General features: G+C 42.0%; 2 protein-coding genes across 3 annotated transcripts; one reads left to right on the top strand and one right to left on the bottom strand.

The window, feature by feature from the left end:
- The first annotated feature begins 2689 nt into the window (after positions 1 to 2689).
- Positions 2690 to 8056, top strand: LOC106569367 (heterogeneous nuclear ribonucleoprotein C). Of its 2 annotated transcripts, none has more exons than XM_014140677.3 (9): positions 2690 to 2852; positions 4633 to 4784; positions 5682 to 5947; positions 6153 to 6225; positions 6366 to 6416; positions 6540 to 6700; positions 6884 to 6997; positions 7187 to 7329; positions 7441 to 8056. In XM_014140677.3, the coding sequence occupies exons 2-9, from the start codon at positions 4780 to 4782 to the stop codon at positions 7543 to 7545; spliced, it is 918 nt and encodes a 305-aa protein (XP_013996152.1). In that variant the 5' UTR covers positions 2690 to 2852; positions 4633 to 4779; the 3' UTR covers positions 7546 to 8056. The 2 variants fall into 2 exon arrangements, with proteins under 2 accessions (XP_013996152.1, XP_013996151.1); XM_014140676.3 differs by having other exon boundaries at positions 6153 to 6237.
- Positions 8057 to 8485: 429 nt separating this feature from the next.
- On the bottom strand, positions 8486 to 13121 carry LOC106569421 (ferric reductase 1). Its single transcript, XM_014140765.3, has 7 exons — positions 12977 to 13121; positions 12673 to 12773; positions 11061 to 11267; positions 10771 to 10875; positions 10545 to 10683; positions 10326 to 10433; positions 8486 to 10188 (listed from the first exon to the last, which is right to left on the bottom strand). Exons 2-7 carry the CDS (start codon positions 12769 to 12771, stop codon positions 10145 to 10147), a joined length of 702 nt encoding a protein of 233 aa, XP_013996240.1. The 5' UTR covers positions 12772 to 12773; positions 12977 to 13121; the 3' UTR covers positions 8486 to 10144.
- Positions 13122 to 15401: the final 2280 nt, after the last annotated feature.

Here is a 15401-nt window from a genome sequence, read left to right as displayed (position 1 = left end):
TACAAAAAAAGATTGCAGTTTTGAAACTGCAGTAAAAGTGCAGTAACCGCAGTCGACTGTGGTATTTTGGATGCAGTAATTGCAGAATAACTGCAGTTATACTACACTCTTAACTGCAGTTACATTGCAAAATTACAGCAGTAAAAAAAACGGTGTTATTTTGGACGCAGTATTTGCTGCATACTGCAGTCTGCCTGCAATCGTTTTTCGTAAGGGTCCCACAGCCAGAGGCTGCTAGCTAGCTAGGACACCGACACAGACTGTCCTATGTCCCGCCAGCCGAGCACTGCTTTCTCGCAGTTATTTTAACGGTATGGTGAGGGTAATCACTACCCGGTAGTGCCACGTGAGAGTTGGGTTGACTATACTAGCTTCCCTAAACATATTATTAATAGAACTGCGGAAGAGAAGTGCTCGGAAGGCGGGGTGGTCGAAGGACAATGTTTACCGGTATCCCCTAGCCTAGCTAGCTACCAGCCTCCTCCTTCGGTGGGGATTTTCGGCTAGGTGAACCAAACAAGTGTGCTTGCCTTTTCCCTTAAAAGACCTTAGCTTGGAAAACAGCGGCAATATTACGGTTTGTCCATTTTGAGACACCATAGCCTCAAAATAGTCCAAATTATTCTAAGATTACTCCAGAAATCTGTCATTAATTTTGACGTTTTTGCAGAGGAGATCTTAGTCGCTCAATTATACATCTAACTAAGATGTTTGGTGCAGTATTTCTCAATGAAAAAATGTGCATGAAAGTGAGTTGTCTCTCGTTGAAAAACAACAAACTTGATTGAAGAATCCCTACTGTTGACCAATCACTGACGAAGGGGCGTAGACTTCAGCTACCTACTTCGGCTTGCCTCCCAAAAAAATGTGTGCCGAACAGCCAAAAAAAACCTTACCTATCTCTAAAATGAAGTTCTTAACAAAATTATTTCATAACATATGCAAGAGCTCTTTCGAACCGTTTCCGCTGGAAATCATGCAGATGCCTTAAGGCGGAGTTAATACAAGTCTTGGCTATCGGGTGGAGTAGTGACGAGAAAATGGCCGAGTGAGTGGCTTGCGCGTTGCTAGGTATGTTATTGATCTAGGGTCGGGAAGCATGTAGAGGCCAGAGATAGCCAGACTTGTAAAATTGGGCTAGGGAACGGAAGTTGGGTTTTGGGGAAAAAAAAGCCATCACTGCGTGCTCTGCAAGCAATACAGTGGATGAAGGCACGGCAAGAGTGTGGTGAACGGATAGATGTGGTTATGGACAGCAAGGAAGAAGGAGAAGAGTCGATTGCAGAGGGAAGATGTGTGTTGAGGAAGAATGGCGCAAAGTACAAACCATATTCTGCTGTCTCTGATGGCTCAGAAAGTGAACCTGACAATAGTGAGGATGAATTACCTGTGGTGGCAGGTGTGGTGAAGACCTCAGAATCCGAGCCTTGCCCTGATGGTCATGCAAAGGATGATTCGGGCCTAGTGGGAGTGACATTTTTGGAGAAAGTGGATCACTGCCTTTTGGCTGATCCATATGTGGTCTCAGGCTGGATTAAAACGAAGTTGGGTACTGTTAAATAGGTGAAGGTAGCTGAAGAGGACTTCTTCCATCCAGAGGGAATGGGTGCTTTGTGTCACATGATTAGGGACAAGACCTGTGACTTGCTCTCCGGAGCAGGGCACCTTTGAAAGTAGTGATTACTAGAGTGGCGTTAAGTGTGAAGGTGGAGCAACTGAAATTGAAAATTCTCTTGTCCTTGATGCCTGCTATTTAGTGAGATGCAGACCTGGTGGCGAGCGTTGTGAAACTGAGAAGACATTGTCTGTCTGTTAAAACGGCCAGCTCATCACCTTTCCCAGACCCCAACTTTATTTTGGTTTTCCTATTGGAATAAGGTCACGCCAATCATCATAATTTTATTAGCCAATAAGCAGCCTTCTTTCCCAGGACTTAGGGTAATACCCGACCAGGCAGGGCCTCAGGCAGTGTATAGTTTCCATTAAGATGATCAACCTGTTTTTCTCCTGCTTATTTTACCTCCTTAGAAGAAATTGCCTAGTTTATGATCATGTTGCAGAAGTGTGTAGGAGGGAGATTCCGAGATGTGAGAAGTGTGCAGGAGGGCATGGGACAAAGGAATGTGTAGTATCGGTGGAAAAACTGTGTGTGTCAATTGTGGGGGTGTCCTGTGAGAGAGGTTGAGATTGCCAGGGTCTGAGGCAGTGACGAGAGTGGATGATGGGTCAAGGATGAGTTGTAGGCCTAGGCCAATACAGAATGTTACAAATTTGTGCTTAAGTAAGATTCTTACTTTTGCGTTCATTGCAATGGTTATCATCTGTACTGCAGAAATGTAACGTAAATCATAGAAAATAGATGTTGTGGTGGCAGCTGCAGAGAAGTACTTGGGCGTATCGGAAGTTTTACTGCAGAAGAGTTACAATGTATGTTGAACGAAAGACTCCCCTCCTCCCAGGCTGTCAGCCTGGTGTAGAATCAGTTAGGGGGAAAGTGGTGGAATGGGGTAGTAATTTTTTTATTTATTCATTAAATAGTGACATATATGTGTATGGTTAGTTGGTGGTGCAAGTTTTCCCTTTTCCTTTTTGCGTAACAAAATGTAAGATGATTCAATACACACTACCGCACAGTAGGTGGCAGCATGCATTAACTAAATGTGCGAACGCCATTATACCAAAGAAGAAGTAGAAGAAGAAGAAGTAGTCTTGGCTACCTCCCCTTTGTTGGGTGCTGCGCCATTTCGTGCAGGTTTGAAACAGCTTATTTTAGCCGCAAGAAGACGACCGTAGTACTAGCACTAGTGACTCATTTAGCTGAAATATTAGCCATTTAAATCTTTAAGCTCCCGGTGAGTATTTTTATTCAAGGCTGTTTTAAATTTTTTCCTCTGACTTTGCAGTATCTTTGGAGTTTTCTTTTTTAACGCTATGTATTTTTCTATTTGAGCGAGCGGCTAGCTAACTCATTATGGTTCCATTTCTTAAAGCTAGGTAGATGGCAAGTTGGCCCAACAACATCCTAACTAGCAGGATCCCATCGTTTTTTTTATACAGTTTCTGCCAGCTTTTGTTGTCTTGCAAACTGAGTTGTATAAGCCGAGCTTTTTAAGACCCTATCTGCGAAGACGGCTTTCTTTGTTGACGATAACTTCAAAACGGCTGCAGTTCAATGTATTAACTTTGCTGGTTGGCTAGCATGTAAGCTAACTAGCTAACCTTGTGGATTTTATCTCTAGCGTGCTAACCCTGTTGAATTTATTTCGATTTTGACCGTTTTTTTGTTCGATATCCATATTCCGTTTTGCACATACATTTTGGCTTGTGGTGTTTTTATTTTATTTGTGTGATTAGCTGGTTTTGGAGTCCGACCGGTACAGGAACGCTATTTTTGCGGGAATGTTTTTTTTCTGCAAGAAATACTGGTTGTCCATTGTTTTTCTCAACGTTACGTTAGCGAATAGATTCACGTTATTTTAGGTTCATAACCGTAGAATTAATGTAACCGACGACAGAAGGACAATTGCTATTTTTGTTACACTAATTAAAAGTTACTTTATGAATGATGCATTTATGTACTTTTTCCTTGCTCAGTCTCTTTGCTAGACCCAAAAGCAATAAAACGAGCTAGGTTCATCTAATATAGTAGTATAGTCTTTGACTACTAGTTAGCTAGATGGTGCAGATTAAGGTTATTTAGGCTGCCTTGGCAAGGTGTTGACTGGTAAAATGGTGTAGTCTTTAATGAACCTGATTTAATTAAGGTGCATCTTACAATAAACAATAGTGTTAAAGATATCAGTAAGTGCCATTCAAAAGCGATTCTAGCTACTAGCATTTACTTTGGAAGTCAGGTGGTGAATCATGAATGTTAAGAGTTGTGGTGCTGTGCCTCAGGCCCCTCCCTGCCAGAGACCCCAGCACTGATTGATTAGCTTGTTAGATGTCACTCATCATTAGGCTGCTAATAATCACGTTTTAGTTTGGTCTGGTCTCATCTGTGGAGCATGCTTAGTACACTGTCTTATTTTCACTTGTATCATATCTGCACACTTGAGTTCTATAAAATAAGGGAGTCGGGACATTGAACTCTGCAGTGCACAGCTCCCGCCTCCCAAACACCACCCCATGCGGTGCTGCTGTAGGCCCATAAGCAGCTTGAGTGTTCTGGTGGCCCCTGTGCAGAACATACACTGCTTGTGAAGTCCTCAAAGTAGGCGTAGTACTACCTTTTAGCAACTCTATATGTTCATGCAAAACAACATCCCAATGTTGTTTCCCTGTGTGCATCACAAATGACTATTATAGTAAATCTGAAGACTTGTCAGCCATTACCACATTACCTACTACGACTTATCCCTGTAGACCTGTAATGGATGCCTGAACGGTAATAACACAATCTATCAACATAGATACATTTGCATAATGTGCAACTACAAGTACTTGAAGCATATTGCAACTCTGATTGGCTAGGCTGCTCCTAGTCTTAAACATTTGTCCTCTATAGGATGCCAATAACCTTGTTTTCCCTCTGTATTTGACACATAACTGAATTATGTACAAAACCCAACCAGGTAAGACTAATAACCCTGTACATTGTCACTGAGATGTGTTCTCTGTCGCCCGCCTCAGTATAAGTCGTGGGGTGAAGTTCTGCATTCTGAGGGTGCTGCTGGAGTTGTAGTTTTTGCTGAAAGCACCCAAGACACCTGCCCGCACACACTGGCCTTGCCCTCAGTGTCAAAGAACTGACAGACGACCGCCGTGCACACAGACGCTATGGAGTGAGTGATGGTTATTTAACCCCCATCGGTTGTTATTTACGCTTTTTTGACACTGGTTGTATGCGGTGCCATTGAGATTCTCACTCCCCAAAGTCCAATTGTGCCCAACCTCCTGTGCTTAGCCTTCCTCAAATTACCACATGTGCCACTAATATTATGAGCACCAAATTCCTCATTTGTACACACGTGCCTTTCCCTGCCCGTAGGCTTAGAGCGCTAAATAGTAGCCTGGTCCTGTTGCGTGACATCTATTTCCTACTCTTAGACGCTTGTTAACTGTGACCCCTGCCCAGGTTTGCAATTCAGGCAATATAAAACAAACTCTGCTACAAAACCTGCCACAGGTGGATTGCAACATGCATATTGCCCCCTCCACACCATTCTAATATCCTGTTGTCTGAACAGTCAGTGGACACTCGTGTGCATCCATTTATTCGTAAAAAAATATAAATTGTATTGAGTTTTGGTTTGTCTATTAATTGAAATTTGATGTGCAGCTCCAGTACGATATTATGGTGTTTTTATATATTGTGATGGGTGTTGTCTTTGATTATTGCTGCTTATTCAGGGTCTTTATTACAGTAGGACCTTCTGGATTTGCACCAGACTAGATATGAATATATATACGCTACCAACACATAGACATCTGAAGACTTAAGATGCTACACAATCACAAAACAAATAATTTGCGGAGGTGACAGGGCTGGAGCATGAGATGCTTCAAAACGATTTTCGATATCTTGGTGATGCTGTTGATATAGGATCTGAATAAGGTCAACAACCGTGTTCATTAGGAACATTCCCTGCCACTCGGTTATTTAAATAAAAAGATGGTTGAGTAGTGTTATCTTGCAGTGACACAGTTGATAATTGTGGTTTCATCTGTCTCTCCACCAGTCGGTCCCCCACCACCAGCGCCCTGATGGCCAGCAACGTGACCAACAAGACGGACCCTCGCTCGCTCAACTCCCGGGTCTTCATCGGAAACCTCAACACGCTACTGGTCACCAAGACTGACGTGGAGGCCATCTTCAGCAAGTATGGCAAGATCGTGGGCTGTTCTGTGCACAAGGGCTTTGCCTTCGTCCAGTTCGTCAACGAGAGATGCGCCCGGGCCGCCGTAGGGGGTGAGGACGGACGCATGATCGTGGGACAGGTGCTGGGTAAGAACTAAAGCCAGCTTCTGGGGCTGGTAAGCAATGCCTCAAATTGGCCTCAGGGTTCTTTGGGTAATGAACAAAACTGACATTTTAGGGTACAGTATCTTGCCTGCTTGGAGGATAACTGTTTTTAAAGGTGTTTCTGTGTGACTACTGAATATGGATAAAGATTGTATTTCCAAGACCGACTCTATCCTCTCTTCCTCAGACATTAACTTGGCCGGAGAACCCAAACCCCACAGGTCAAAGACCACAAAGCGCTCTGCGGGAGACATGTACAGGTCTGATTCAATGTAAAGAACCACGTTTTTAAATACCTAATATTAAAATGTCAACATGGTCTTTCCTCCTCTCCCAATCTTACTCTTCTCCACTGCATACATGTATCTTTTTTTGACAACTAATTTTCTTCTCCCCACAGCAGTCCCACATTTGATCTGGACTACGACTTCCAGAGAGATTACTATGACCGGTGAGTCCAGTGCTTTGTCTGTTCCCACATCCTGTTCTTTTAGCTTTAGTTAACTAAACTTAATATGCAAGAGGAATTAGAGTAAACAAAATAAAGTTGGTTCATTCATTACTCTATTCTCAGAGTGTACTCGTACCCGTCCCGCGTGCCCCCTCCTCCTCCACCCCTGTCCCGAGCAGTGATCCCATCCAAGCGCCCGCGTGTCAGCATGACTGGAGGGGGCAGCCGCCGCACCAAGGCCAGTTTCTCCTCCAAGAGCAGCCAGAGGGCATCCTCAAGAACAAGTTAGTACCCAGCCCTCTGCTCTAACCACTCAACTGACATACTACTCGTAATACACTTGCACGCTAGCAGAGTTATAGCACCCTGGTGCAGTACATGCTGTCAATGCTTAAGATGAATCACGTGGCTAATGACACTTGTCAAAAAGCTCTCTAAAATCTTTATCTCCTCCCGCTTCCTCTCAGTGAAAACAGATGACCTGCAGACCATCAAGAAGGAGCTGACGCTGATTAAACACAAAGTAGACTACCTGCTGGAGAGCCTAGGCCGCATGGAGAAGGACCACGGCAAGAAGTCAGGTAGGGTGCAGGAGGGTCACCTGAACCATGTGGCGTTCAAAGTTTAACAAACACATTCATGAGCTGGTTTGTACTGTTTATGTATACCCGGCAATCTCCGTATTCAGCAGACTTGTATACACAGGTGATGGATTTCATCTTTCTTTGACACCTTTTTATCTGTCTGGTTTGACCTGTTTCTCTGGGCAGAGGGGAAAGGTACCAAGCCTGAACCTGGAGCGGTGTCCTCACTGCAGCACTCCAGCAACAAGAAGGAGGAGAGCATCAAGAGGGAGAGGGAGAACCAGGAGCTCAACGACTCTGAGGAGGAGGGGGACCTGCTAGAAGAGGAGGTGAGATGGAGGGGGACGAGGAGAAATGTCATGATGCTGCAAAAGATGAATGGCGGTGTATTTATGCTTATTGGATTGTTTGTACTCGCCACCTAATCGTTGGTCTCTCAGGTAAAGAGTCAAGAAAGGGATGATGATGATGATGATGAAGAGGAGGAAGGAGAGCATGTGGATGGAGATGATGGTGACAGTGTCAACGGAGATGAGGACTCATAGACAGACGGATGCACACTTGTACAGACAAACACAACTTCCAGTGGGACCTCCGACTCCTATTTTAATTCCCACACTATGAAATGTCAGTCACCTGCCCCCACTACCACCCTTCCATTGTCCCACAGGTATTTTTTTCTTGACACAATTTAGTTTGTCCCCATTTCAGCCCCCTCCTATCATTGTTATACATCTAGCATTGTCCTGCAGCCAATTACATTGGAACTAGCTGTAGGTAGCGAGCAGTAATACGTGATTTGCTGTGCTGTTCCTTTTTTTGACCAGCAGAGAGCAGAAATGGCTGTTTATTCTCTGACCTGAGCCACAAGTCAAATCACCACATTGGCATTACTAGGATTGGTAATCGAGAGATGACCCAACTTTAAAGATCTGGTTAAGGTTTGAACTTGATTTTTAGAAATGGGCCCACCTGAGTATTTATGTTCCTTATATTCATGTCATTATTTTTATACTAAGTTGTACTGTAATAATAAATTGCAATTAAATACTCTGATTAATGCTTTATTGAATTGAGGCAGGTTTTCAGATGCAAGCCTTATCAGGATTGGGTGATGAAAGCATTACATGTACTGTGGATCTCCGGATGTCAGATGACGGGCCCTTGTGTGCTTTATCATGGTTACACTTAGACCCAACCAGCCATGCAAACAGATAGGTAGTAGGAACACAATTGTCATGGAAACAACGGCTTATCAAACCATGGTCCTCTCCTTGAAATCCAATAATGAGCTTCATGTTTAGTACACATTGAGTGCATCTATTGGAGACAATATGCTTATTTCTGGGCTTTGAGCACTTCGTGTAGGTAACTGGTGGTGAGAAATGTCATGTTGAAAGAATGCAATCCTTCAAGTAAATGCAGTGTGATGGCATGTTTTTGGCTACAAAATGCCTCTTAGCTTACCAAAGTTATGTCGGTGAGTATTGTATGAAATAACAATATTTATTAAAGGATCCAAAACTACAAAATTGTCACAGTATTTAGTGTTATGCTGGAAGTTTACATACACTTAGGTTAGAGTCATTAACTCGTTTTTCCAACCACTCCACATTGCTTGTTAACAAACTATAGGTTTGGCAAGGACATTTACTTTGTGCATAAGTAATTGTTCACAGCCTTTAAACAGCTTAGAAAATTCCAGGAAATTGTCATGGCTTTTGAAGCTTCTGATAGGCTAATTGACATCATTTGAGTCAATTGGAGGTGTGGATTTATTTCAAGGCCTACCTTCACTCAGTGACTCTGCTTGACATGGGAAAATCAGCCAAGACCTCAGAAATAAAAATTGTAGACCACAAGTCTGATTCATCCTTGGGGGCAATTTCCAAACGCCTGAAGGTACCACGTTAATCTATACAAACGATGGTATGCAAGTATAAACATCATGGGACCGCTCAGGTAGGAGATGCGTTCTGTCTCCTAGAGATGGAATGTACTTTGGGAAAAGTGCAAATCAATCCCAGAACAGCAAAGACCTTGTGAAGATGCTGGAAACGGGTACAAAGGTTTCCACAGTAAAACGAGTCCTATACCGACATAACTTGAAAGGCCGCTCGCCAAGGAAGAAGCCACTGCTCCAAAAAAGACAGACTATGGTTTGCAACTGCACATGGGGACAAAGATTGTACTTTTTGGAGAAATGTCCTCTGGTCTGATGAGACAAAAATAGAACTGTTTGGAGGAAAAAGGGGGAGGCTTGCAAGCCGAAGATCACCATCCCAAACGTGAAGCACGGGGGTAGCAGCATCATGTTGTGGGGGTGCTTTGCTGCAGGAGGGACTGGTGCACTTCACAAAATAGATGGCATCATGAGGATGGAAAATGATGTGGATATATTGAAGCAACATCTCAAGACATCAGTCAGGAAGTTAAAGCTTGGTTGCAAATGGGTCTTCCAAATGGACAATGACCCCAAGCATACTTCCAAAGTTGTGGCAAAATGGCTTAAGGACAAGAAAGTCAAGGTATTGGAGTGGCCATCACAAAGCCCTGACCTCAATCCTATAGAAAATTTGTGGATAGAACTGAAAAAGAGTGTGCGAGCAAGGAGGCCTACAAACCTGATTCAGTAACACCAGCTCTGTCAGGAGGAATGGGACAAAATTCACCCAACTTATTGTGGGAAGCTTGTGGAAGGCTACCTGAAACGTTTGACCCAAGTTAAACAATTTAAAGGCAATGCAACCAAATACTAATTGAGTGTATGTAAACTTCTGACCCACTGGGAATGTGATGAAAGAAATAAAAGCTGAAATGGGAATTTTTACTAGGATTAAATGTCAGGAATTGGGAAAAACTGAGTTTAAATGTATTTGGCTAAGGTGTGTGTAGACTTCCGACTTCAACTGTACATTATGAACCAATTAATTCCTTTTACTGTAGCATACGTACTTTCTAATTGTTCCCTTTCACACACATTTAAATGACCAAGATCCCACATTAGCAGTTGTACTAACAGTAGCATTTCATTGCACGTAACAGTAATTCATCTGAGATACTGAGTCAATTTTCCTTCAAATATTTAGGGTAAAAGGGTTATTTTTCCACTGGTGTTGAAGCTGGCTAACCTTCAGGTTCTCTTCAGGAAAGACGATACATCAGCACACTGAGCAGGACAATCACAGCTGAAAGGGAAGGGTGGATTGACTGGATGTTATGGACCCGACAGAACACTGGGAAGCACTAGAATAAGACATGACCCCAGCAGATCTATGGTTGATTAAGGGCAAGCTCAAGTCTAGCTCAAGCCTGACTTGCTTACCTTGGGATGTGAGTGCGCTGCTGCCTGCTGTTGCAACGTTGCTGGTAGGGTCAGCCAGGTTCAATGGCTTATTGGTCAAGCGTATGTTGATGTCACCAATACCCATACCTGAATAAGTAGGGATGAAGCAGAAGGCAGATGTTTAGAAGATAAAATGATTACAGAGAGAGAGAGAGGGTGTGTCTGTGCCTGGTTCTAATATCAGGTCAACACACTTACCGTTTGTGACATTTCCCACAGCGAGGAAGGTGGCGAAGGTGGTGACGTGACTGGTCCTGGTCGGTGCATTAACCGCTGGCACTCTGAATTTACACTGGATGACAGTCCCATTGACTGAGCCAGTGATGTTTTTCACAATCTGGGAACACAAGAAAAAATGTTACATTTGCCTACAGTCAATAACCAACCTCAATAGTGTCAATTGATTTGATGAAAGCCTCTTCACCCTTTGTGTCAGAGAAATTGTGTTGTTGAGGTTGTTGCGCTGGGCAGAGCGGAAGAAGAAACTGCCATTTCTGTTCTGGGCACAGATAAAAACCATAGATGTTCCCTATTCATAGAGGAGAGGGAGAGCATGGGTTACAGACAATCATTATTACCTCTACTACAACAGCAATTGAATGTCCAACGAAAGGTCCCTTAATGTCTTGTCTTTGGGAAGAAGTCCAAAAAGTTATAATTATGTGGTTATGGGTTCACCTTGTTTTTCTGATTGTGTGTGTGCGCATGTGTTACCTCTGTCTCGTTGGCAGTCAGTCCTAGAGCAATGTATCCACTGGAGTCCCCAACGAGCTCAACTAACAGGTCTACTCCATTAGGAGAAGAGGGGGCGGTGGTGACTATGGAAGCGAAGAGGCAGCCTGTTTCTCCTGTAGGATCACATTGTTCTGGGGTCTCTACACACAGTTTAATTAATCCACAGCCTGTCCGTGTGATATGCACCTGTCAAACCACACACAGCAAATCTAGTTCAAGTTATGCACACACACACATAAGTTAATTTCAAAATCTACATTTGTGGGCTGTTGACTCATTGACATACCACTTTGACTTCTAAAATCATCTGACAAATTTTGATTTGGGAGTGAACTATGACTTTAAGTTAGGATCTGGGGCCGGATTCACAAAATGTTCTTAAGAAACGTATTCTTAACTGCCATTTTTTCCTTAACTATAGACTTAAGAAGAAAATTAAGCAAAGTTGCTATTCCTCAATAAAGTAATTGGAAATGTTCTTAAGGTTTTTCCTAAGTTTCTTCCTAAGAAAAAAGTTAAGAAGAAATGGGATTCTTGAAAATAATGCTTTAGGATTTCTTATTTGAAATGTACTGAACTTTAGGACAGCTAAACCCTTGTCTTGAGACGACTAGATACTTTTGTAAACAGCTGGTATGTAAATACAGCAAGAAAACAAATTAAACGTGCATTATCTAGCTAGCTGGTAATTAACAATATATTACAATATTCTATAAGTGTTAAATAGCTAGCGTTATCTCGTCAATTTGCAAAGAACTTAGCTAACGTTAACGTCGTTAGATATGTTGTTGGCTATAATGCCGGGACGCTTTGGGTAGCGAAGGTAGCTACCTAACTTACCGGTTGCGCAGTCCCTCTACCACCTTCTCCTCCAGCTGGTCCACATTAATGGTCTCTCAGCTCCCTTCTTCTAAGCAGCCGACTTGATGTCGGACCACTTATTTTTTACGGCGTCACTGTCCTTTGCAATACCCCCGACAGCATAGACAGACTCGGCCACTCTCGCCCATCCTCTCTTTTTTGTCTGCAGTGACCCCGCAGTTATCAAGTCTCCCCAACAGCAACCTTTTCCTGGCTGCTATTTCCTCCACCATCACTTCAAGCTCTTGTTTGCTGAAGTTTTTATTACGCTTTCCTTGGTTATTCATTTTTTTATGTTGATGTACAATAGCTAACGCTAGTCTTGCTATAATGTGTGAAAAATAAAGTTTTTTGTATGCGCGTATAAAGGGTTCGCGATCCAACTAAAACATTTTTATTCTCGAGACATAAAGCAACAAAAATAAATGTAATAAAATGTAAACATCAACACTATTATAGTGGGCCAAATCCGATCATTCCTGTCACATAGGCTTATTTATTAGTTTCAAGCACGTCACTAATGTCAATGACACATAAGACGATATTTACGAAGTTTAAGAAAACGACGAATTCCCAAGACCATTTTGAGGAATTGCATTTACGAACTATCTTATGAACTTCTGATTTTTTGTCTTAAGCAGCTTCTTAAGTTTTTTCGTAAGTAATGTTTTGTGAATCCGTCCCCTGGTCCATAAAGGTGTTGCTGGAAAGAGTAGATTGAGAACCTTACCTCCGTATTATTGGCAAACGAGAGATGTCCGTTTCCACTAACACCTGGAGCCAGACAGCCCATCACCATAGAGACCACAAAGAGAAGTCCTCTGTCCATTCCTACATGGGAACATGGTACATGGTGGAGAAAATAGAACAATTATCAGAAATAAAAAATGTTTTACATAACTTTAAAAACACGTATTGTTATCATGTATCTTTTCTGATAGTAGAGAAATACATTTGTCATATTTTAAGAAGCCATCAACCAAATGTTTTAAATCTAAATGCAGAGTATTCTTAAATACAAATACAAGACTTACTTGGTCCTGTACTTAGTAAGCCTATCCTTTAGCCAATACACTGTCTCAGCAGGATTAATACTTTCTAAATTCTGTAATATGTTTTTTACTCCTTCTTATCTACATGTTCATGTGGAAGGAGGCAGGGCATGGATTACCGGTAGAGGTGAATTACCACGCAATGGAATAATACTATATGTACGTATGAATGCAGAAATTCAGTTCCTTGTTTGCCCTGTCACATTGTGTGACAGGAAGGAAACTATTAGTCTAGACCAGTGGCTCTCAATCCTGGTCCTATGGACCCAAAAAGATGCACATTATGCTTTTTTCCTTAGCGCTACACAACTTATACAAATCATCAACTCATCATCAAGCTTTGATGATTTGAATCAGCTGTGTAGTGCTAAGGCAAAGGTCAAGGTTTGAGAACCACTGGTCTAGACCAATTGTTGACAAAAGATCTGGTCTGATTGGTCAAAAGACCAATTATTGGCAAAAGATTTTGATGCAATTGGTCAAAAGACCAATTATTGGTGTAAATGGTGTAAGCAGACATAGAGAACTAGTGGGCTAAGTACTGATGTCAATTCAATTCTTCAACTGACCAACCCTATATTGATAGATACAGACCTACATGCATCCTCTCCATTAGGCCTGGGTGGTATAACAATGAGTTATTGTGAAATCAAGTTATTATTTTTAAATATATTCATATGTCACCAAATAATTGATTAAAATACACTGTTTTGCAATGAAGGTCTACAGTAACGTAAACAGCACTGTCTGGGGTAGCACCATGGTGTAGCCAGAGGACAGATAGCTTCTGTCCTCCTCTGGCTACATTGACTTCAATACAAAACCTAGGAGGCTCGTAGGCCTCCCCCTTCCATAGACATACATGGTAATTATGACCACTTCCGGAGGATGTCCTCCGACCAATAAAAACTTTTGCATTGCTGGATAGAGATTAAGAGTGAAAAGTGAGCATTTTTTAAATATTATTCAAATCAAATTGGTTTTTTCAATTTACAGGAGTCGATTGAAGTATATTATAAATAGTTTTCTTGGTTTTAGAACTTTATTTTTGTGTCCAGTTAGTGCAACGTATTTAAATTTGCCTTGCTAACTTAAGTAGCTAACTAGCTACCAGTGTGAGTGTGCAGTTTTCTCCGCCAGAATGGTAGAATGGCCAACGCTGCCGAAAATGGTGTGGACTTTTTGTTGAAGAACGCTTTTCATTTTCTGGGGTACACGGTACGAATTAAAAGTGAGGGTGGACCTCTGCCTGAGATCAGTGTCATAATGAAGGATGAAAAGGTTCAATACCAACTGGTATCAAAAGTATAGGAGCCTTTCATCAAGCCGCCTGTATTGCTTGTCTTGCCTGCTTTTTTGAAAGTGTAAGCCTTGGTCGAAAGGTGGGTACAGTGACCCAAAGAACATCGATCGTTCAGCAGGCAGCATATAAATGCCCACATCAGATACAAGCTTCTGGGAAAAAGATGATGACGAAGGTCTGCGTATTCAAACTACGTGACAGAACGAGAAGAAACAGGGATATTCTCAAGCGGCTTATCAACACCACTGCGTTTTTGGACATTTTATTTTATTTAACTTTTATTTAACTAGGCAAGTCAGTTAAAAACAAATTCTTATTTACAATGACGGTCTACCAAAAGGCCTCCTGCAGGGACGGGGGCCTGGGATTTAAAAAATAAATACAATATAAATATAGGACAAAACACACATCACAACAAGAGACAACACTACATAAAGAGAGTAGAGGTCGACCGATTAATCGGAATGGCCGATTAATTAGGGCCGATTTCAAGTTTTCATAACAATCAGTAATCGGTATTTTTGGCCACCGATTTGCAGATTCATTTTTTTTTTTTTTTTTTTCATCTTTATTTAACTAGGCAAGTCAGATTAAGAACACATTCTTATTTTCAATGACGGCCTAGAAACGGGGGTTAACTGCCTTGTTCAGGGGGATTCGGGGATTCGTTTTTGCAACCTTCCGGTTACTAGTCCAACGCTCTAACCACCTGTCTTACATTGCACTCCACGAGGAGCCTGCACGGCAGGCTAACTACCTGTTACGCGAGGGCAGCAAGAAGCCAAGGTCAGTTGCTAGCTAGCATTAAACTTATCTTATAAAAAACTATCTTAACATAATCACTAGTTAACTACACATGGTTGATGATATTACTAGTTTATCTAACGTGTCCTGCGTTGCATATAATCGATGCGGTGCCTGTTAATTTCTCATAGAATCACAGCCTACTTCGACAAACGGGTGATGATTTAACAAGCGCATTTGCGAAAAAAGCACTGTTGCACCAATGTACCTAACCATAAGCATCAATGCCTTTCTTTAAAGGCCGTAATTAATTTGCCAGAATTGTACATAATTATGACATAACATTGAAGGCTGTGCAAT

The sequence above is a fragment of the Salmo salar genome, chromosome 14 (genome assembly GCF_965601325.2).
Source record: "Salmo salar chromosome 14, fSalSal1, whole genome shotgun sequence".
NCBI lineage: Eukaryota > Metazoa > Chordata > Actinopteri > Salmoniformes > Salmonidae > Salmo > Salmo salar.
The sequence above is the reverse complement of the archived record's forward strand: the minus strand, read 5'-3'. Positions and strand labels throughout refer to the sequence as shown.

Excerpts from the sequence above, each read along its gene's own strand:
- LOC106569367 (XM_014140676.3), top strand. Across the intron at positions 6,238-6,365 it reads ATGTACAGGTCTGATTCAAT|CAGTCCCACATTTGATCTGG; the intron begins GTAAAGAACCAC and ends TTCTCCCCACAG. Across the intron at positions 6,998-7,186 it reads GGACCACGGCAAGAAGTCAG|AGGGGAAAGGTACCAAGCCT; the intron begins GTAGGGTGCAGG and ends TTCTCTGGGCAG.
- LOC106569421 (XM_014140765.3), bottom strand. The coding sequence starts at position 12,771 with ATGGACAGAGGACTTCTCTTTGTGGTCTCTATGGTGATGGGCTGTCTG. Across the intron at positions 11,268-12,672 it reads CGTTTGCCAATAATACGGAG|GTGCATATCACACGGACAGG; the intron begins GTAAGGTTCTCA and ends GTGGTTTGACAG. Across the intron at positions 10,876-11,060 it reads TGACTGCCAACGAGACAGAG|GGAACATCTATGGTTTTTAT; the intron begins GTAACACATGCG and ends CTCTATGAATAG.